Here is a 23,377-nt window from a genome sequence, read left to right as displayed (position 1 = left end):
GGACAATTTAAGGACATAAAGTCAAGCAATGCAGGACTGTAGGAAATACAGTTCAGGGTCCCTATAGAGTGTCCTGAGTTCAATGCTATTTAATGGCTTCAGGCGATATTACCACACTGTGATAAAGTTGCTTGGAACCACCTTGGGTGGCTGTTGCCTAGATATGGTAGAACAGGTACATTTCTAGACTGGATCAACAGAAAAAGAATTTGATGATGTTCAGAATAAATTCTGTCTGACATGTACCGATTAAAGAAAATGGACGGGTGTTTTTAGTATCTCTACCCCGTGACAAATCTGTGTGTAGTACACTCGCACCTCACATGTTGGAGAGATCCTCAGGGGTTAAAAATCAAGACCCCGAGTGAATTAATGGGGTAGAATAAGTCAGCTGTGTTTAGGTGTAATTGAAGCTAGGCATCATTTGTGCTTCAGTCGAGAAGCCCCAATTAGGGTCACCAGACGTCCGGATCTCCCTGGACATGTCCTCCTTTTCGAGGAGGTCCAGATGGCTTTTCAAAACCCAGCAGTTTGTCTGGGTTTTGAAAAGCTTCCTCAAAATGGCGTCCGCGCATGCGTGGAAGCCCACTGTACTTCCCTTTTAATTTTTGTAAACTGCGGTATATAAGCTTAAGGTTTAGGGGGATGGGTGGAACTGAACGGGCCTGGGGGGCAGGTCTAGGGGGTCCGGATTTTACTAAAGTGCTATGCACTTAGCGCCACTATTCCATTCTAGAATAAGGTTGGCATGTGCAAGTGCGATCTCTTACATCACGTCAATGGCAGGTATAAGTTGGAGTCCTTAGTTGTGCCAAGAGATGTGTATTATGAATGGCATTCTGTAAACCTTGCACATAAATGCCAGACACGCCTATAACCTGCCCATGTGAACGGCTCTCTTGCAGTTAGGTGCTTGGGTGCATAGACCCTGCCTTATAGACTGGCATCTGATGCACAGAGGGTCCCCGACAGGTTGAAAATGCTTTTAATGCATGTTGCTACCTTTGTATTCCATTCTTGGTTCATCCTCTCTGCTCTCTCCATGTCCACAAGTCTCCCTTTTCACATAATATGGCAGGAGCACAGGGTAGTATACCTCCGAAATCAGAAAGGACCATGACTATAAGTAGCCTAAGAGAAACCAAGATACATGTGAAACACTTGACGTGAAGCTCAGGCGAGTTTGGGGTCAGTCTTCTAATGCCTTTTATGAAACCCAGACAGGACCTGCGGGATCAGAATCCGGTTATAGTTCCCACACAGCAGGCTCCAAGTGACAATTATATCTACCAAACTGTGAAAAGCAGATGTTTGAATTAGTGCTATTTTTACATCAAAAAGTTTTAAAATGACACTTTACCTGCAAGGCACAACGCGAAGGACTGCAGTGCCAGGAGTTTCCATAGCAACTTCATTCTCAGTTCCTGGGGCCAGACCGAGCCAAGGCCCGAGCAGTGCTGGATAACTCAAGTTTTCTGTAAATCCTAATCTGTGAAGAGAGAAAATGAAGACTGAATTACTACTAAGTCTTAAAACCTTTTACAGCTTTCAAATTCAGCACTTGATCTCGATGAAATATCAGAGCAGAAAATGTCTGCTTTATAAAGTGATGAGAACTCTGTGTGTTGAAGGTCATTTCCCAATTAGTTTCTTTATGAGTTATTTTAGTTTTAATCCATACTACAGAGCAGCAATTTACTCAGGCCTAGGAGAGAGATTTTGGGCTAGTTGAGGCATTAAAGGATAGGTAGCAGCTTTCACTGGGTAGAATCAAGGACTGCAAAAACACGGCAAATTAAGTTCAAAACCAGGCTTTGAGGGAGGGGAGAACATCCCTCCTGAAAGTGGGTGACTTGGTGGATCTCAAAGTTCGAATACAGCAAAAACAGTTCAAGAGAAACCTCAAGGGAAGAGACACATGTACTCTGAGACATTCAGCAGAAACAGCTGAAATAAAGAGCTTAGAGGACAACAGCAACAACCCCAAGGCATCCAAAGTATGAAAAAAAGCCAGCAAACGTAGGACTATCATGGCCAACACAATAGCTATGACCCTTCCCTGGATTCAGCAGCCTCCCACTTTCAGTTTTTGCCAATTCTGTGGCCCCTCAAAAAGATACAAATCAGAAGAAATTCGGGTTATGTCTTAATTTCAAAAAAGAAAACCCAGCAATTTTGACAAACTGATGAGCGGTGTAACCAACTTGAAATGGATAGGCTTCTAGTTCAAATTTATTTACATTTCTATCCCACATTATCTTAAAATCTAAGCAGGTTACAACTAACATACAATTACAATAGTCAGCAGCAGAATTAACCATACCAAACATTCAAATAGAGCCCGCTAATCCTCTAATTAGTTCTAAAAGTCTGGCAAAGAAGATATGAGATTAAAATGATTCCATCGTCTTTTTGAAAGCGTCTCAAGGCATAAGATAATGAGGTCCATAAATATGGTCTATGGGTTGAACTTGGCAGAACACTGGGACTTAATAAACCAAATATTAAGAGATGTAGGCAGAACGAGAACGTGTAATACTTTGACTAGCAGAAGATCAAGTCTTTCATTAAACAAGCAGCATACAGTAGAAACCTTACTTCGCAAAAGGAAGAGAAAGACCTTAGAAATCTTTAGGACAGATTAGAATTGATATCTGTTTCTCATTGGTTCTAAATCTCATTCATCAGTCTTAAAAAAAAAAATCCAGATATTTTTCCTTATGCTTGTGAGTCTAAATGCCAATCTGTGATAAAAATTTTAAAAACATCAACCCATCATTAAGAGCTGAGAAATGAAGCACATGCACTTATCTGTAGTTTCACCCTTATAACTGGCTTTCTCAGGTGTGTCATCAGATGAAACCTTATATGTCAGTAACAATATCTTAAATTAGACCTTCCATGTAACAGAATGCCAATGTCTCTAAAGCTCTTAATTAATTTTGTGGTAATCAAAATATGGCATTATCAAACTCAGAAATAACGACAGATTCATCCTTATCTTGTAAGCCTCAGTTGAAGAAAATGATTCAAATGGGTTTTTTTCAGATCTCATACCATGTGGAAATTGAAGCATCATGAATCTTAATTGACTGCCGTGTACATCCTATTGGAAGATGTGAACAGCCATAATACTAGGGTCTTTGCCTGGGGCCCAGGATTTTGAGTTTTGTTGTACGATCTGCCAAAAAACAACTGTACCAACAGAGAGTGGAGGTGGCTGTGAAGAAGCCTCAGCTCTTTCAGGTTGTGAGGGATTTCAGTGGGGATGGAGTAAAGGGGCCGCCCCCCCTTTACGTTTTCAGCAGAGGAATTTAACAACTTTTTTGTAATGAAAATTGTGCTCATTGCTAATACACTACCAGTGGTGGAAGGGGAGGAGAGACTGGATGAATGGGGAGGAGTGGAATGCTTTTTGGGGGGTGGAGGAGGATGATGTGCGGGTTGCTTTAAGTTCCTGCAGATCCACGCAATCCTCTCTGTTGGGGCTTTGAAGAAATTAGTGGGGAAGGTGGTTCTGATACTCACTAGGATTATCAATGGAATTTTGGAGAGTGGTGAAATTCCACAGTCATTGAAAATTTCAACAATTAAACCATTGATGAAGGACAAAAAAAATAGGGTCTCGAGAATTGAATAATAGCGTCATTACCTGTAGTGGCAAAAATAATGGAAAAGGTGGTTTATTCCCAACTTCATTAGTTTCTGCAGGATCATCGTATCTTGGATGATCATCAATAAGCATTCAGAAAAACCCATAGTACAAAGACTTTGTTGGTATCTATGCTTGATCATTTGAGAATGGGTTTAGATGAGGGAAAAAAATTCTTGGTGGTGTTTCTGGATATATCAGCAGCATTTGAAACAGTGGACCATGCGATATTGTTAAGCAGATTGAGGGGATGTGGGATTCGTGGATCGGTTGTAGCCTGGTTGTGTTACGAGAACCCTGGGTGCTAATGTTCTGGAGACAGTTGAGTTGCTGGGGGGAGAGACTATTGGTGAGGCGCGAGGTGAAGTATCTCGGTGTGCTTTTGGACTCAGAACTTGCAGGTGCTTGTAGTAGTTAGGAAGGTGCATTTTCACATCTACCCTTTCCATACCACTCAGTATTTTAGAGACCTCTATCACATCACCCCAGAGCCGTGTCTTCTCCAAGCTGAAGAGCCCTAGACACTTTAGCCTTTCCTGGAGTCAGTCCAGAGGAAGGTTACTAAAATGGTATGTGGTCTTCATCATAAGGTGTATGGGGACAGACTTAAAGATCTGAATCTGTATACTTTGGAGGAAAGGCGGGAGAGGGGAGATATGATAGAGACGTAATGTAAATGCGCATGAGTCGAGTCGCTTTCATTTGAAAGGAAACTCTGCAACGAGAGGGCAAAGGATGAAGTTAAGGCTGTGGAGTAATCTAAGGAAATACTTTTTTACAGAAAGGGTAGTAGATGCTTGGAACAGTCTCCTAGAAGAGGTGGTGGAGACAGAGACTGTCTGAATTCACGTGGGATCTCTCAGAGAGAGGAAGAGATAATGGTTACTACGGATGGGCAGACTGGATGGGCCATTTGGTTTTTATCTGCCGTCATGTTTCTCAAAGTGAAGTTGTCCCATCCCTTTTATCATTTTTGTTGCCCTTCTCTGTACCTTTTCTAATTCTGCTCTTTTTTTTTTTTTGAGATGCAGCAACCAGAATTGAGGTTAAATATGACATTCAGCACTTAACCCCCTATGTGAAATTGGATAAAGATAGGACTAAGTTTTAGGTGGTCCAATTTGTTAATTGCTGAATATTAACACTTAACCATGTAAGTACTGACTCTGCCCTTAAATGGTTCACCAAATAGCCAGCTGTGGCATTAGCAGTTAATGGTGATATTCAGAAGCACCAACCAGTTAATATCACCGGTTAAATCGCTTTGAATATTGCCCCCCCCCCAATTAATTAAAAATCCATTTTCTGTCTCTAAACTGCTAGGCTACTTCTCCTATTGACAAGCTTTGACCCTGCAGCCTGGAAAGGTTGTTGAGCTTTCCCATTGCTCTTCCAGCTTGATTAATGCTGCAGAAGGAAAGCTGACATGAAATCTGGTGATGAGTTAGAAGGCTTGATGTGTCTTCACTAATGATGGCCATATCCCCTGGATTCATAGCTCGGAAACATGCGATTATGATTATATTTATTATACAGTCTGTTTAACAGTATGAAACTCAAGCAGATTGAAAATACAGAATGTGCCTATAATTGATGGCGTTGCTTCGTTAGCTGCATTCCATCAGGCCTGGCCTCGTTAGAATGCCCCATTAGCAAGCTGAGTGCTTGCTCGTAGCTCCACAAATTGACTGTGTAGATTATGTGTCTTTATGGCTTCCTTGCACTTGTTCATTTTTCATGCAGGATCGGTGTTTGTTTAAGGGCCGTCCTGCACCAAGGAAAACACATCATCCGGCAGCTGGAAAGTCACAGCAGCTACAGCTTACACTCTGGATCACTCAAGACTGCTCAGACCAGAACACATACCCAGTGTTGCTCCATTAAGTCTTTGGGGTTTCGCTCATGCGGCGGCCCCCAGGTCAAAGACCAGTGCTCTAAATATGGTCCAGCCTCACTTGCGTATGTTCCAGAATGTGTTCAAGAGAGAGGACGAGATGCAGCATGTGAGGCAGGTCTGTGCAAGAGTGAGATATATACAGAGAGACCTGGAGTCTCTGACTTTCAAGCAGTACCAGCACAAAATTGCACTTCCAGTCACAGAAATGGATTTTATGGCATTTTGCTTTTGGACCTGATGAAATGGAGAGTTAGCTCCCGAAAGCCAGTCAAGCCAATAAAAAAAAAAAAAAAAAATTGAATATGTTAACATTAGTGTCCAAAAGAAAAAGCAAGTCTTGCCTCATCTACTTTGTAGCCCAAAAGGAATCATTTATATAGAGAAATGAGTCTTTGCTCAGTCTGATGCAGCCGGTGCTCCTCTCCTGTTTAGATTATTGTAATTTGGTGTCTGGTGCTTTCGTTTCAATCCCTCAGGCATTTACAACTGCTGCAAATTCATTACTAGCCACAATAGGTACAAGAACTGCTTGCCCCTCCTGGATGCACGGCAGGGCTTCACCTTAAATTCCAAGTTCAATTTAAACTACTCCATATTGATGAGATTTTCCCCAAACTATCTTATCCAACAGTCGGATAAATATGTTCCATTTCAGCTACACTACTGGTCCAAAAACTAAGGCTAGTTCATCCCCAAAATTCTCTCTACTGGTAAAATAAGTCAGCTCCTGAGCTACGATGTGAAACTAGATAATCAGTTATCACAAAAATCTGAAAAACTCCCAATGCTATGGAGAGGCTCACCTCCACTCCAGAGATTGCATGGCATTAATAGAGACTGAAACCCATCAGTCTAGACCAGAAGAGGAGGGTAAAACTTGACATGGAGCTGTATACCACCTGCTCCTCATCATATGATTGGAGGAGGGAGACAGGAGGCAAACCAAGCTTAAACAGGTAAGCAGCACAGAGGGTTGAAGGTTACTAGAGATGGTAGAGATGGACAGAGCAAGCTGAGAGAGTGTGCCACTAGAGTATAGGAAGGTGTGTCATAGAGGAAGATGGGGGAGGGGAGAAACAATGAAAGTGGATGAGAAGACTGGAAAAAATTAGGTGGGGGGAATGGAGAAGCAGGAATTCTGCATGCTTGTGAAGACCTTGGGAAGGAAGAATTTGTTGGAGACAGAAGTGCAGCTGAATTCATTGAAACTGGGGAGGCTGGAGTCTGAGGAAGGAAAAAGCAGGAGAGATTTCAGGACTGGGGGAGGCTTCAGGTCTTACAGTAAGGTCCCATTAAGGCTCGAATTTGCATATTTTCACAATCCTGACAGAATGCTTAAACCTACAACTGGGTACCTAACTAACTTCGAAACCATCGCCCATGATGACCTCATCAAGGGTACTAGACAGTAGTCGGCCTTCTGGCTCCATCCTAGACTCCTAATGGCTGCAAAAGATGCCTTTGTAAATGCTATCCATCAGGCTCAGTGCCTACAAACTAGAAATCATGAATCATCAGACCAATCCTGACATATCCAGCAACTTTAGAACCAGTCTCCAACCTACCATTTTTCTCCAAGATCCTGGAAAAAAATAGTACTCAACCAAATACACCCCTTCATTGACAAACAAAAAGCCCTTTCCACATTCCAATCAGGATCCAGGAAATTCCACAATACTGATCTGGATTTTCCTTCTTTCCCTTGGCAACCTCTGCTTCCTTGGTTACTCCTTAACTTCTCTTGTCAGCCATACCTCGTGACCATCCTGTGGCTCACTTTTTCTCAGCTGTTCCCCACTCCCGAGGCCGGTCATTTTCTTAAGAACATAAGGATAGCCTTACTGGATCAGACCAGTGGTTCATCTAGCCCAGATTCCTGTCTTCACAGAGACCATCCAAGTCACAAGTACCTGGCAATACCCAAAATAGTAGCAACATTCCATGCTACCAATCCAGGGCAAGCAATGTTTAAGTCCATAGACTGTCTCAACAGCAGCCTATGGACTTATCCTCCAGGAACTTGTCTAAACCTTTTTTAAAACCAGCTACATTAACTGCTCTCACCACATCCTCTGGCAACACATTCCAGAGCTTAACTATTCTCTGAGTGAAAAAATATTCCCTCCTATTGGTCTGAAAAGTATTCCTCTGTAACTTCATTGGGTGCCCCCTAGTTCTTTGTTCATAGGGCCCTTCTGCAGTACTACCCAGGCTCTGTGCCAACTCCAACTCTTGCAATCTTGCTTCCTTCAGTATTCTATATGCACGCCAACTGGTCCCCCGCCCAGCATATGCAAGAGTACGCCATTGCAATTTCCAACTGAAGTTCAGCACAGTTTTTAAGGCTTTACAATTCCATGCTGGGCCTCCCTTTGCCTCAAAGCTGCTTTTCAGTTAACTGCAATGGCATTCAGATGCTGGACTCTAATTGGGGACCTCCAGATTTGCTTATCACTTACACCTTTGAACCTGCCAGCCCCCCTGGCAAAGCACACAGTATACCCAATTCCCCTGCCAATTTCAAATCACACTTTCTCAGTGGCTCTAAGAGTATTTCAAACACACACACAAACCAGTCTGTTTGACTATGACTAAAACTTCGGGCTGTTCTTACAAGTCCCTACACTGTTGTACTGAGGCCCAGAATCCTGGAGTTATTGGATTGCACAGCCAGAACCATCTGTGGTAGTGTGGGTGGTGGCCAGGCATGGAGAGAAGTCTTTATTAGAAGCCAAAGTCTATCATAGCAAGTGATCATCACACAATATGGTTTGATATAAGAAAGAAAGCAGAGTGTAAAAACACACACGACTCAAAGTCCTGGATAGCTGACAGGAGCAATAAAAACGGTAAAAATAAGGGGAAGAGGATACTGATTTGTCTCTCTGCACGATGGCTGACAAAACAAAGGCCGTTTCCAATATCAAAATTTCAAAAGACCATATTCATTCTCTGCACATCTATAAAAGCAATATTCATATTTACATATATAGGACAGCCACCTGCCCAACAGGGCACAAGAATTGTCTTTGATAATTTCTTAAAGTTTGTTTATTTAAAACATTTTTAATCTGCCTTTCTCCAAGGCGGCTCACAAATTTCCATACATAATAAAATACACATTTTAAAAGGTGCCGAGAACAGAATCCCTGATAAACTCAGAAATGCAAAGTATTTTATATACTGCCTATCGAGGAGGAATTAAAATCGACCAGAGAGGTGACGAGACTATTTTCGGGTATGAATATTAGTGAAAAGAGGAAGGTTTGGACTGGAAGATGCCGAGAACCACTATGTGGAGAGTGATGAGGAAAAAGTGGGCAGAAAGTCCTGGAGGAGGAACTAGGCTAGTAGATTTCTTGATTAACTGCCTTTATGAAGAGATCCATCCAAGTATATTCAACCTAAAGCTTACAATTTTGTTAACAGGAGTAAAAAGACCAAATTTATATACACTAATGAGATAAACTCAAAATCAGCAAATTGAAGCTACCTTGACATATAGGTATTAACAGCACTGAAATTCAAATGAGAGAGATACAATACTGTAAGAAGCATCTAAGCACAAACCAGAACATCGAGCATCTATAATACAACTTATCCTAGAGCCAAAGGGTCAAATGCAGACATTAAATATGGACAAGATGGCTGGTATAGAGGGCTTCGTTGGATTCTAGACTTAATTATAGCCACAAGAAACTCTGAAAATATAAAATAGCAGGAAACCAGGTGAATCAAAATGCCCAATGGATTCAAGTGATCCAAACACTGCATTTAATGAAGAATGACCAAGCCCGGCTATTAGATTTCAGAGAGCACCTTTGGATATTTACTTTGGCTACTGTTTTAAATGAGCTGTTTCAATGAAATATCCAAATGATTGACTTTTCTCATTTTGATTGCTTTCTTTATTTCACTTATAGCCCACCTAAAAACTAAAAAGCAGATTCTGTAAATGGTGTCCTGATTGGAGACGGCAGTAGGTATCCAACCGCCACCTAACCAGCCAATCAGGACACACATTTTCTTTCTGGGATGCACCAGGGAGGGGCTTAAGGCTCTGATTGGCTCCGATACCTAAGGCTTTTCCCATGGGAAGGGCCTTAGGTATCTGGCCAGAGCCTTAGGTCACTCCTACTGCATCCCAGGGATCAGGCACAATTCTCTAGCCAGCGTCTGTGACATGGGCACTGGTAGGTGGGTTTAAGGGCAAGCCACTGCTTGCTCTGTATCGGTAGCATGGAATGCTGCTACTATTTGGGTTTCTGCCAGTAAAGCCTATTTTTTACACATTTTCTATACTACTAAAATTGTACAAAGAGAACGATGCGGTTTTGCAGTCTAAAAATAAAGTGAGAAAAGGAATTCCATTTGCTGAAAAGAAAGACGCATACAGAAAAGCAAGGAGAGAAATCTCTGCAGACATAACCCAACCTGCTCCACGAAACTCCATAAGGCTAACTCAAACTAGAAAGCTTGCGCAAAGAGCCAAGTCTTTATAGCAACTTAAGTGAGGTGCGCATTGAGATTGCTCGATGTGTGGACTCAAAATGGGCCTGTTTTGGGCTAGGGAGGACTAATCGGTGGACATTTAATGAGCGTGAAATGTGAGCAGGACAATAGGAAGATGGTCATGACCAACAGATAAGTGATCCAAGGCAGAAGGCTTTGATGGGAAGCCAGGGATGAGGTTTGAAGAAAGGAGTGACCTTATCGAAGCGCCCTACTTTACAGAGGAGTCTGTCTAATTGCTGTATTTTGAAGTGTTTGCAATTGTTTCATGGTGAATGGTGGGAGACCTGCCTAGATGAGGTTAGTCTTGAGCCAAATATAGTATCAGGGAGTGAAAGATGTCATAATCAAAAAGTTGTCTTATTGTCCAAAGCTGGTGGTACACAAAAACCTAGATTTTCATAAACCGGAGAGCTGTCCTGAGGTATAAGTGATAGGTCAGCGTTCACAAGAATCCTCAAAAAATGAAAGGTGTTCACAGGGGTAACCTTGCTTCCTAAAAGCATTAAAGGTTCAGTAGGTCTGGGCAAGCCACGGTTTTGTCCCTATTTGTTTTGAGAAGCCAGCCTGCTACCGAGCAAAGCAGTCTTGGGGGGAGAGGGGGGACAGTGTGGTTAAGCTCCAGCCCTGAGGTTGTGGGTTCAAACCCACTTAATCCCTCCCCATCCCCTTGCCCCAGATAGATTGTGAGCCTGCCAGGACAGACAGACAGGGTAAAAATGCTTGAGTGCCTGAATAAATTCATGTAAACCGTTCTGAGCTCCCTTGGGAGCATGGTTTAGAAAAAGGAATAAATAAATACATTGGAGAATCGGAGCGGTTAGGTGCAATTGTGTATAGAATGCTGGTGTGCAATTTTCAGCTGCTTCTCTAGAGAATTTCCCCCTTCCACCACTTCCACAGGAACATCCAAGTCAACCAAAAACCCCCAATAAACAAAGAGAAGAAATGCAAAACAAAAGTTAAGTTGGGTGTATGGATATGTTTAACAAGTATCACCACAAACTCATCCAAATCAAACCTAAACATGTCCCATCAAACCCAATTCTCTAAAAACAACTGTGTTGCCTTCACAATTGTAAAAGCAACCCACAAGCATCATTCCTATGGAAGTTTGGACAATTAAGAACATAAGAATAGCTTTACTGGGTCCGACAGCCCATTTGATGTTTGAGATTCCAAAGCACTGCCCCGGCATCTAGAAAGTACAACTTCTCCTGTGCACGCTTTCCGAGAGAGATCTTTCAGTCTATCGGAACAAGGAAAACTGGAACGCTCTTCCGGAGTCTGTCGTGGGGGGAAAAGACCCAGATAGACAAGTTGCTGCTGAACCGGAACGTACGCACACGATGGACCGCTGGTCTGACCCAACAGCGGCAATTCTTATGCTCTTCTAGAACAATGTGTGAAGCCAGCGAGGCTCTATAAAAAACGAAAACGTAATTTTATAGACTCTAGAATGGCAGCGGTCACAGGAAGAGGACCAAATGGAAGTTGCGGAGCCAGAGCCAGATCCTATTCCCTCAGAGGAAATGGGAATGAACCTTTGAGAAGGACTGAGGCCTGGTGTTTTTCTTTTGTTTTTTGCTTGGTGAAAACCTTTTACGGTCTACTGGCTATGTTCCAACTAGCTGATAACAATGTTTTGGGGGTTTTTTTTTTTCTGTTTGGCATTGCTGGGGAGTATATAAAGTTGGGGTGTGTGTGCTATGACATCCGGGTGGGAAATTCTTTTGTGGGATACTTTTTCCTTGTGTGCCATCTGAAGAAAAAGTGCTTAAAAGCAACTTGAGTCCCCGCAATTACCTCTATGGCGCAAACACCTGCCAATGCAGGTACGAGGCAGGCAAAAAACCTGTTAATCCATAAACCATTATTAAGATGAACTTGGGAACATCCACTTAAGAAAGGATTGGACAATTTCCTGCTGGAAAAGGGGATAGAAGGGTAGAGATAGAGGTTTACCACACAGGTCCTGGACCTGTTGGGCCGCCGCGTGAGCGGACTGCTGGGCGCGATGGACCTCAGGTCCAGAGGCATTGCTTATGTTCTTATGTTCTTACTCTTTTGGGACCTGGGATTGGCCACTGTTGGGCCAATCCCAGTATGGAACTCTTATGTCTCACTGAAAGAAACAAAACTGCTTGTTGGCTGTCTCTCACACAACACATTAATCAAATGGTTTCTGGCACCAGTAACACAGTACAACTCTCGGTGCTGCCCTGTAAACTAACTGGTTTCACTTCTTATATCCCTTTCATTTTATGTGGCCACATTTATCTCCTGCCCAAGGTGATTTATAATAAGATAAAATGACTGGACCAGATGCATGATTCAGTCAACCTCCTCCCAGTATCCCTCTCCATTTGCCATTATCCTTCCAGGAATGGCTTTATAAATAGCAAAACTCATTAGATTTGCACAGATTTTTACAGTGCACATGCTTATCATCACTTGCACCGATGCTGTTAAGTACGTGCTGGAATAGCAATAGTTTGTTATTTTCATGGAGAATAAACCAAGTATGGCTGAAATTTTCATATTTTCAAATGACACCCCCCTACCACAAACATGGCGAGGTGGAAGGAGCAGAAAAGGAAAACGAGACTAGCGAACTGCAGAGAGAGCGATCACAGTATCCACGGGAGACTCAAGGTCGGTGCCCCTCGTCTAAAGAGCTGGGGAAAGGTCCCACTAGCTATATCTTCCTGGAGTAGGTTTTTAATATCTGAAAAGAATTCATTAGATACTACAGCAGAAGACCGGGGTCTACGAAACTTGTGGACCCTATTATTAAGACAACATTTCAACTCAAATCAGTTTATTTGCAGCAGACCATATATAAAAGGATAGAGAAAGGTTTGGACAAGTTCCTGGAGGAAAAATCCAGTCTGTTATTAAGAAAGACATGGGGGAAGCCTTTGCATGGAATGTTGCTACTCTTTGGGTTTTGGCCAAAGTGAGAACGGGCTACTGGGCTTGATGGACCTTTGGTCTGACCCAGTCAGGCTATTCTTATGTTAATTTTCTGGAGTTTGTATTTGCAACCTTGGCCAGGTTACGCTGATCTTTATTCAACTCCCCTCCCCTCCCCCCGGTAGCTGTATTAGTCTTTTGTAACTAAATTGACATCAAAACCAGAAAACTAGGGCTTTGAGACAAAGGTATAAGACAACCATAATTCAGTTAACCTCTGCTATACCTTTAGGGAAAGGAAGCGCATTATAAGAGATCCCTATGACCTGATAACATTCAGTGTTGTATGATGTCTTTCCCCCTAAAGGTATAGCAGAGGTTAACTGAATAATGGATGTCTTATACCTTTGTCTCAAATGCCTAGTTTTCTGGTTTTGATGTTATAATTTCGGTATGAGGGAGCACTTTGTAAATGGCCCAGTCTGATTCTATTGTAGGTACGAATGCACATGACTCTGAGATAATGCCATCTTGCTTCTTTCTAACTCACCACTGCTGTCAGTGCAGCCATTCTCGGCCCTGCATTTTCCACTGCTTTATCTTTGATCCCTCTCGCTCCCCTGTCACTTCCTACATCTGATGAAGTAGACTCTGGTCCTCAAACATTCACATCTTAAGTTGGTTAGTTTATAAATGTCACCCGCTACTGTCCATTGCGGAAAGCATTACATTATTTGAAAATCTTTGTCTCCCTGTACCTACACTCTAATTCTGGCAATGCAAAGGACTTGAGCTCATCATTTATCTGTGTCCAGGGTCAGTGTTAGGGGTGGACAAACAGGGCAATTGCCAGGGGGCCCCCAAAGCATTGAAACATAATCTGGTCCCTATCGTATTGCCCTCTGGAATTCCCATTAACCCCCACCCCATGCAGTTAGTCACTGGAAGGCACATTTAAGTCCTACTGAGGGGGACAGGTGTATTCCAAGCACTCCACAAGCCCTGCAGCAAAATGGACAGAGATGCAGATGGAAAGAGACAGAAAGGGTGGAGCACAATTGCTTTTACAGGGCTTAATCTTTTTATGGTTCAGTTATTACAAACCCTAGATATTGATGTAAGGTTAAAGTGTGTTTCAAATCAATTGCTTTTTAAGACAGTCATTTTTTTGTATCTCAGGGGAAAACAGAAAAAAACCACATTAACACGCTCTACCGTTAAAATACCACAGCAAGTGGATGTTAAGTAATTGACCAGATATCACAGGAGCAGGAGCTGTGTTAGTCCAATTTACAGGAAATAAAGTGAAGCAAACGTGTGTTTTGCTTAAGGACTATGAAGGGAGACCCACATTCATCCAACCTAATTGCAGATCTCAAAAGTCTTATGAAATTTTCATTGTGAATATACTTATTCTAATTTTGGAAAGTGAAAGAGTATAGAATTCATGCAGTGACCTTTCAAATATTTGCGATTATTTTACTGAGATATATCATTCTGCTGTCCAACTTAATTTCCCTGAAGAGCTGTAAAAATCCAGGAAATGCACTGTGAGGATGGAGCATTGACTTATTAGGAAAGACCCGGGCAGAGGAGGAGACAAAGCGGTAATTAGGAGTCTGCTCTGCAGAAGAATATTTCAGGTCATGGCTTAACTCTCCGTTGGGTGCTATCCTCAGTAGATATTACCTTTGACCTTTCATTACGAGATATTCAACACAGGTTAGCTAAACAAGCTCGGATAATTGGTAATATATGAACCTAGAGTGCTGGAGGACAGAACCATAAAAGCAATGAATGGGACCCTCTCATATTATTATAGAAACGGAACAGGCAGTGACATTAGATAATGAAATTATGTCATAACATGACTTTACTATGGGAAAGCCCTGCATCGTGTATCCGGGATCCCTCGATGGGGGCCCTTTGCACATCTCTTTTTAAGATTTTGTTTCCTCAGTATCTAGAGAGCTGCCAAGTGATTTCACTTCTGTTTCAGATCAGTGCCAGCCCCACGTTATGGCTCTGTGGATGGTGATAGATGCTGGAGGAGCAAACACAGGAAGTTGGTGGAAGGTCTGATTAGTAACCCCTCAGACATAACCTAAACAAAACACTCTTTTAAAGATACCAGAAGTAGGCAAGCAGGTTAGAACACACTTTCAGAAAATGTCCTAGTGCAAGGACTTCTAATTTTGGGGCTCCATCTGGCCATCTACCACTTGCCTCTGTTCGCCAAATGATCAGTTCAGGTGCACATTTACAAAGTCCAATAAATCTTTCATTTCACAACATAAAGCTCAACTTGGCCAAAATGAGCCTAAACCCTCAATATTAGGATTTTAATTTACATTAGAGGTCACATACACTGTTGAGTAGCTAATCAAACCTCCTGGGTACTTTCCTTTGATTATGGCCCGAGGCGTACTGTTTGCATGACGCTGCACCTGCTTCTCGGCAGATCGCTTTCTAGTGAACAGTATCTACATAATTTTGACTATTCAAAATGTAGGAGATCCTCCCACCTGGGAAACTTTTCACATATTTTGACTGGCCATAAGGTGGACAAAAACAGACACCATAATCAAAGACTACAACCCCAAAGACTTCATCTCTCAACCCTAGATGAGCTTAGCCCCAGAACAATCCAAAACCAAAATCCATAGAAAATCAAACAAATGGTTCGACAATGAACTTCTGCAACTCAAAAGACAATGCAGACAACTAGAAAGAAAATGGAGAAAAAGTAGCCATGGAGAACACTACACCAAAAATACAAACAAAAGCTGAAAGAAAAAAGAAAGACATACTACTCAAAGCAAGTAGGAGAAGGATCCCAAGACACAAAAAAGCTATTCCAGTTACTAAAAGAACTCACACACACCACACCATATCTGACCAATAACAACTGCCCCCTCCCCCCAGCCACCGCATTAGCCACATTCTTCAAAAATAAGATCGACAATATCAGAGCCACATTTAATGGAACACCTGCTCACCTAGAAGAAACCTCAACTTCCCCCACAGAAAAAGAATCGATAGCAGCAGACAGAATCTGGCACCACTTCTCACCTATACAATGGTCAGACTTCAACAAACTATATAACAAATACAGTCACGCAGCCTGTGAACATAACCACTGCCCACCATACCTATTGAAAACCTCCAGTATGCTATTCCGCACTCTGCTCCTACAATGGATACAAAACATACTCACAGAAGGCCAGTTCCCACAAAACCTCAGCGAAATCATCATAACTCCAATCCTAAAAGATCTCAAAGGAGCAACGGACCAACCGTCCAATTACAGACCCATAGCCTCAATCCCACTTTATGTCAAACTAATGGAAGGCCTAATAGCTAAAGCCCTAAATGTATACCTAGAGAACCACAACATACTCCACCCCACACAGTCTGGCTTCAGATCCAACCACAGCGCTGAGACACTACTAGGAACACTCATGGACATCGCGAGACAACACCTCTGCACAGGCAAGAAAATGATGATCATACAGCTAGACCTCTCTGCAGTCTTTGATCTAGTAGACCATGACATCCTCTTACAAACTCTAGACTCAATAGGAATTTCAGGAAAAGTTCTAACATGATTTAAAGGATTCCTACAATCCAGAACTTATAGAGTCAAAACAAACAAAGAAAAATCAAAACCATGGTCTGACCCATGTGGAATGCCACAAGGATCTCCCCTATCTCCCACATTCCTCAACCTATACATAGCCTCCCTAAGCTTCTACCTAGACAAACTAGATATTACCTCCTACAGCTACGCAGATGATATCACCATACTCCTCCCCTTCGACCAACTTGAGCCCTCCATGATAAGCACAATACACGGAACACTTGAAACAGTAGCAACATGGATGAAAGAACACAAAGTAAAACTTAACCCGGACAAAACAAACCTCATCCTCCTTGAAAACAGCAAAACTAACCCAGAATTAAACTCAATCTCATACCCCATTTAACTCACACTAAAACTCCTCGGAATGCTGATAGACAGAGGTTGTACCATGCAACCACAAATCAACAAAATAATAAAAACATCTTTCGACACTATGAGAAACCTAAGACAAGTTAGAAAATTCTTCGACAGAAAACAATTCCAACTCGTAGTTCAATCACTAATCCTAGGCCTAACAGATTACTGCAACATACTATATTTCCCCTGCCCAGCAACAATGATAAAACAACTTCAAACAATACAAAATACAGCCCTAAGACTTATCTATTCGTTGAGAAAATACGACCACATCACAGAGGCATACCACAACTCACACTGGCTCCTAATACAAGCCAGAGTACACTTCAGATTCCATTGCCTACTATTCAAAGCTATGAAATGGAAATGGCCCTACCTATTGGAACAATCGACTAACTCATTCCACCTCAAACAGACATAAAAGAATCCACACAATGTTTGCACACCCACCAACCAAAAATGTAAAACGAAGAAAAATGTATGACAACCTACTGGCCACCAGAGCAGCGAAACTGGACCGACAACTCACCAACCTGCTGACTTCAACCACAGACTACAAAACCTTCAAAAAAGAAACAAAAACCCTACTCTTCAAAAAATACATAAAACCAATATAACACAACCAATAATGTTCTAAATCCAGCCTACATTACCAGCTACCCCTTAGCAATTTAGATAATGTTCAATCTATTCCTAAATACGTCTTCATATCTCTTCAATATGTACTTCTTAAGATCATAGCAATTCTTATGTAATCCGCCTTGAACCGCAAGGTAAAGGCGGAATAGAAATCACTAATGTAATGTAATTATCCCTTGAGGCTGAAGTACCCTGTGTATGCTTCTCTGTACAGGCAAGAAGTGAAAACATTCACCCTCCACTTAATCACACCGATTGATTTTCATATGCTCAAACACCCTCAGGAAACTGGGTTTCATTCCCACCACAGCTTCTTATGACTCCTTATGGGCAAGTCACTTAACCCTCCATTACGCAAAATAAGGACCTGTATATGATATGTAAACTCCTTGAAAGGTGGTATGCTCCATCTCCTTTCCCTATTGCTATGGAGAAAAAGAAAGGAATTCGGGATAACCAATATTTGTGGGGTAACATTTTCAAACCATCTATTTTGGGACAAAATCTTCAGATATGTTTTAGCACAGACTTGGCTACAAGTTCCAAAGTTTGTGTCTTTCCATGATCACACAATTTGCATTAGAATATCTATATTAGGTCAGACCAATGGTCCATCTAGCTCAGTCTCCTGTTTCCAGCAGTGGCCAATCTGGGTCACAAGTACCTGGCAGAATCCTAAAATGTAGTACCATTCCCAGGGCAAGCAGTGGGTTCCCCCCCTATCCATCTGAATAGCAGACAAAGCAGAACCCCTGCCTTCCCTGGGTGTGTTTTGTGTGGTTCAAAGTATGCGTGTCGGGCAGAAATTCATGCACCTTGAGCGGCACTGGCTGATGGCACTTATAGACCAGTTCATCTATCCAGTATGGCCAATCTAGATTCCTTGGAGAAATGAGCATCTAAATGTTCACCCTTACCCCAAATTATATCTAACATTAAATGTGACAATTACCAATACCCTGCATTTGATCTCTCGATTCTCTCTCTACCACTGCCCTCCAGAGTCATCCAGGCAGGGTCTTATGTCTGTAAATGTAACAGAATGGCAACCGAATTCATAGCCTTTTATAGTTGGTCTTGATTTTGTATTAGTTTATTGGGGAAAAAAATACTAGCTTGCACATTTCATAAACTCCCTAGAGAAAAGTTAAATGTTTCCCCTTACAATAAGTGAAGCTGTCACATGAAGCCTTATAGGAATTTACAAAATATGAACAGCAAAAATAAAGGAAAATGAGGAGTAAGTCTGTGAAGACCAGTTTGAAATGGTGAATTCTGAGCTCAGAGTTTTGTCTTGTATTTTTGGCCCTGTAGTTTCCTGCTTCTCCTTTTGGATTTCCAGAGGACCAGAGACCCTTACTCAAAGGCAGCCAGGGATTTAACCTATTTTTTATTACTGTTCCAGCTACAAAAAATAATATAATCCACACCATCCACACAGTTCTATCTGGCTCACAATAAAAACATGCATCATTAATTAGCATAATAGACAACAGCAAACAATAAAGAGAAGTCCATAGGCCATTCTTGAGATGACTTGAGGAAATCCACTGCTTATTCCTAAGATAAGCAGCATAAAATCTGTTTTACTAGTTGGAATCTAGCTGGGTACTTGTGACCTGGGTTGGCCACTGTTTGAAACAGGGCACTGGGCTTCATGGGCTTCGGTCTGTCCAAGTAAGGCAATTCTTATGGGAGCCAAGTCTAGGGCAATTGAGCCATTCTGACATCACTGATGAGATTGGCTTTTAGGCATTGGTGGAATGAGGCATTATGACATCACAATCTCAGCTCTGAAATGTTGCTACTTTTTGGGTTTCTGTCTGGTATTTGGGACCTGGGTTGGCCACTGTTGGAAACAGGATATTGGGATTGATGGACTATAGGTATGTTTGCTATGGGACAACAACTTGCAGGGACAGTCGGATCTAAGTCTGTATTTTTCAGCAATGGAGAACGTACGACAGGTCCCATATTGACTGAAAAATTATTTATTAAACTGTAAACCATGAAATAGCATGGGAGGGAATATTGCAAAAGATATAGGCTGGAAAAGGATCAAGTAAACATTTCTTTTTCCCAAATTTTGCAGAAAGATTCTTTAATTGACTTTCTGGTGGAATATTATCTACCGATGGTTTGGAAAATGAAGGTACAAATGAGTCTGGGCCATTAGTAAATGAGGATATAATTGCTAAGATTTTGTCCTTAAAAAAGGTTGCCACTTTATCAACAGAAGGCATTTGAGTCTTAATACATCGTTCTTTTTCAGTAGTCACAGATTTCCAAAGTGAAAAGAGAGCTTTATTCTGATCTTGCGCTGTGGTAATTTCATTGCCATAATAAATTTTCCTAGCTTTATTAATTTCGTGATTGAATTCTTTTCTTTTCTTTCTCCAATTGGACCTATCCTCATCTAGATTACTTTTATTCCTCCCAACTTTCTGCATAATTGTTTAAGTTGACTGTGAGAAGAAGTATACCATGGTGCATCCTTCTTATGAGAAATCAATTTATTTTTAAGGGGGGGGACCATAGTATTAAAGATTATTTCAGACTTTTCAAATCACATTTTTAATATAGATTCAACATTGAATTCCCCGAGTGGAATTGGAAAGATTTTATCCAATTGTTGCTAGAACATAGCAGTATTAATTTTACTTCTCTTTAAGTAAGGTGATTGTAATATTTGGTATTGCTGTCTGGGTACAGTGCCACTGAATATTCCCGCAGGGCCCGGACTGTTCCAGTTAACCGGATAAGAGCTTCTCTTTCTGGTTAACTCGCTTGGAATATCAACCCCATAATGACTTTTGATTACAAAGTGTTGTATGGATTGCTGAATTTTAATGCTGCTGAATGATTGGATATCTTTTCAGCTGTTTTTTTTATTTTTTAAATACAAACACTAATGCCAATTTGTTTGAATTTTCAGATAGCAGTGGGTCAGGACCAGTAGCAGGAAGCTAAACTCTTTCACGAAGCAGAGTGGTTTAGCTCAAAACATGATATCATGTAAGGAACGTGAAATGACAGTTTAAATTTAATGGACAGCTGGATCTTGTATGCTGAACAGCGAGGACTGTGGATGCAACGATAAGATAAGTTGTGTCTCTCTCTAGACATGTTTATAGCTGGTGTTTGTAGATATTATTGAGGGGTTGTTTTTTTTTTTAACAATAGAAAAGAGTTAAAGGAATTCTTGCCAATATATTGTTTTTTTTCAGGACAGATGATTAAATTGAATCATGCCAATAGACTGCCTGGTAGGGTTTGTCCACCTACAAATGTCTCGTTTTAAAAGTTGAAGAGTCCTCCACAAACTCCCCTTTGACTGAGGACTGTCTGCAGTTACTACCATGGACAGCTCCCTCCAGAGCTGATCAGCTTAGAAGTGTCTGAAAAGTCCAAGCAGGAGGAATTGAATAAGAGAACCAGAATTTCTGCTTTTACAAGAGTTGCTAAATTGGCCATATATCCATTATCTCAATTCCACAGGATTAAAGTATTTTAGGTACATTGAATTAGAATATCTATTTTTCTTAGTAAAACATAACATATTCCAAATCTTATAGTAATTCATAACCGAGCTCTACGCTTGTGGAAAGGGCGCGGTATACAAAGCTAAGGTTTAGTTTAGTTTTAGAAGCTGGTTAGCTCTCCCCACTTCAGTTTGAGGTGATGTCCTGCCAAAACAACAGAACAAGGGTGCTGTCCATGGTGCTGACTGAATGGTGATCTTGCTTTTGGCATTTCAAAACAGACTTCCCTGCCTTGCTTTGTAAAATCAATCAAGCATCTCTTTCCTAGGTCCCATTGAGGACTACATTTGGAGACTGTGGCACGGTAGTTAGAGCTACAGCCTCAGCGCCCTGAGGTGCTGGGTTCAAACCCTGTGCTGCTCCTTGTGACCCTGGGCAAGTCACTTGTATGTAAACTGCTTTGAGTCTAGTTGTATAAGAACATAAGAACATAAGAACATAAGCGTTGCCTCTGCCGGGTCAGACCAGGGGTCCATCGTGCCCGGCAGTCCGCTCCCGCGGCGGCCCCCCAGGTCCATGACCTGAAAGTGTTCCCTACCTAACTTAAAATACCCATACCCTGTTCACTCAATGTCCTGTAGGTAAATCTCTATTTGTACCCTGTTATCCCTTTCGCTTCCAGGCAAGTCATCCAGTCCCATTTTTGAACCCCAGAATTGTACTCTGTCTTATTACCTTCTCCGGGAAGCCGCGTTCCAGGTGTCCACCACCCTCTGAGTGAAAGAAGAACCTCATTGCATTCGTTATGAATCTGTCTCCTCTCAGTTTTTCCGAATGACCTCTTGTTTAGGTTGTCCCTGCTAGTCTAAAGAATCTGTCCCTCTCCACCTTCTCTATGCCTTTCATGATTTTATAAGTTTCTATCATGTCCCCTCTCAGTCTGCATGACTGCAAAAAGGTGGTCTACAAGTCCTTTCCCTAAATTTCTCTAGAGGAGACAGCACAAATCATCTGAAAGGCTGGGAAACTATTTAGCTCACCCAAAACGCACAGTCTTCCCATTGCCACTCATGCTGCTCTCCCTTTGTACCACACTGGACTAATCTTGGGGCCTTTCACCCTCACAACCCATCATTTTGCTCAGAAAAGTGAGATTATAAAATTGCCAATCACTAATCAGTCGTTGCACAGAAAATGTATATTTTGAGAATTTAAAAAAATATATTTTCCAAATAAAAGCAAATAGTTTTTCTGAACTGTCCCATAACTGAATATTCAAAAGTCGTATCTTATTGCGGGCTACGGGTCCCGACATGGACCATGTTTTGTAAAAAAAAAAAAAAATGCTGCTTCAGGGAACCCAAGTTAAAATGATTCCAAATAGTGGTCTCTCTAATGAAACAAACAGTTGCCTTTGTTAGCTATTGTATCTACGAATACATTTGCAGACAATGTTGTAGAGGTTACCCAGTCTTATACAGCTCTGAGTTATACTTAACTGCCTCGAGATGCTGAGGCTCACATCCAATTCGAAACATGAATGAAAATAAAAATTGAAATGAAAGGATTCAGTGTACAAAGGCCAACCACTCTATCTCCTGATTAAGGCCATAACACATCACTGTATTGAGCACACGGTGGCCAATCCAGGCCACTAGTACTTGGCCTAAACCCAAGGAGTAGCAACATGTCTTTCTTAATAACAGGCTATGGACTTTTCCTCCAGGAACTTGTCCAAACCTTTCTTAAAACCAGCTACGCTATCCACTCTTATCACAACCTCTGGCAACGCGTTCCAGATCTTAACTATTCTCTGAGTGAAAAAAAATTCCTCCTGTTGGTTTTAAAAGTATTTCCCTGTAACTTTGTAGATCCGCCATTGCTCCTTTCACCACAGCAAAGTCTTTAGATGTCCCCTTGGCTCAAATGAGCAGCAACCAAAACTGCAAACTGTAAGTCTTTGAAATCATGTCATTTATCAGACCAATGTTATACCAACAGAGCTCCAGCTGTCCTCATACGTAATCGCATATAATGATACTCCACCTTTTTTGCCATCTCTGTAGCTCCTAAATGGGAGTCATTAAACCATTCCTCTAACATCAGGGCTTGCAATCTTACATTTTCTTGGCCACCTATTATCTGGGCAGGTAACAGCCAAACATACATCATTTGTGCTCACTGTTTTCCAGACATATTTTATTGACCATTTCATCTTCTTTATCTGTCTTTGCCTAATGTGTTGCTGATAAGTGACTTGTTGAGCTGGTTTATTTTAT

At 41.6% G+C, this 23,377-nt stretch overlaps 1 protein-coding gene across 1 annotated transcript in view; it reads right to left on the bottom strand.

Annotated features, from left to right (window-relative positions):
- Positions 1-23,377, bottom strand: part of LOC117351095 (contactin-4-like) — a 187,888-nt gene that overhangs the window by 111,682 nt on the left and 52,829 nt on the right. The window contains exon 2 of the mRNA XM_033925860.1: positions 1,361-1,489. Within this exon, the coding sequence (XP_033781751.1) occupies positions 1,361-1,415 (55 nt within the window). The 5' untranslated portion in view covers positions 1,416-1,489. The remainder of the gene's footprint in view (positions 1-1,360; positions 1,490-23,377) is intronic.

Source organism: Geotrypetes seraphini, chromosome 17, assembly GCF_902459505.1.
Source record: "Geotrypetes seraphini chromosome 17, aGeoSer1.1, whole genome shotgun sequence".
In the NCBI taxonomy this organism is placed as follows: domain Eukaryota; kingdom Metazoa; phylum Chordata; class Amphibia; order Gymnophiona; family Dermophiidae; genus Geotrypetes; species Geotrypetes seraphini.
The sequence above is the reverse complement of the archived record's forward strand: the minus strand, read 5'-3'. Positions and strand labels throughout refer to the sequence as shown.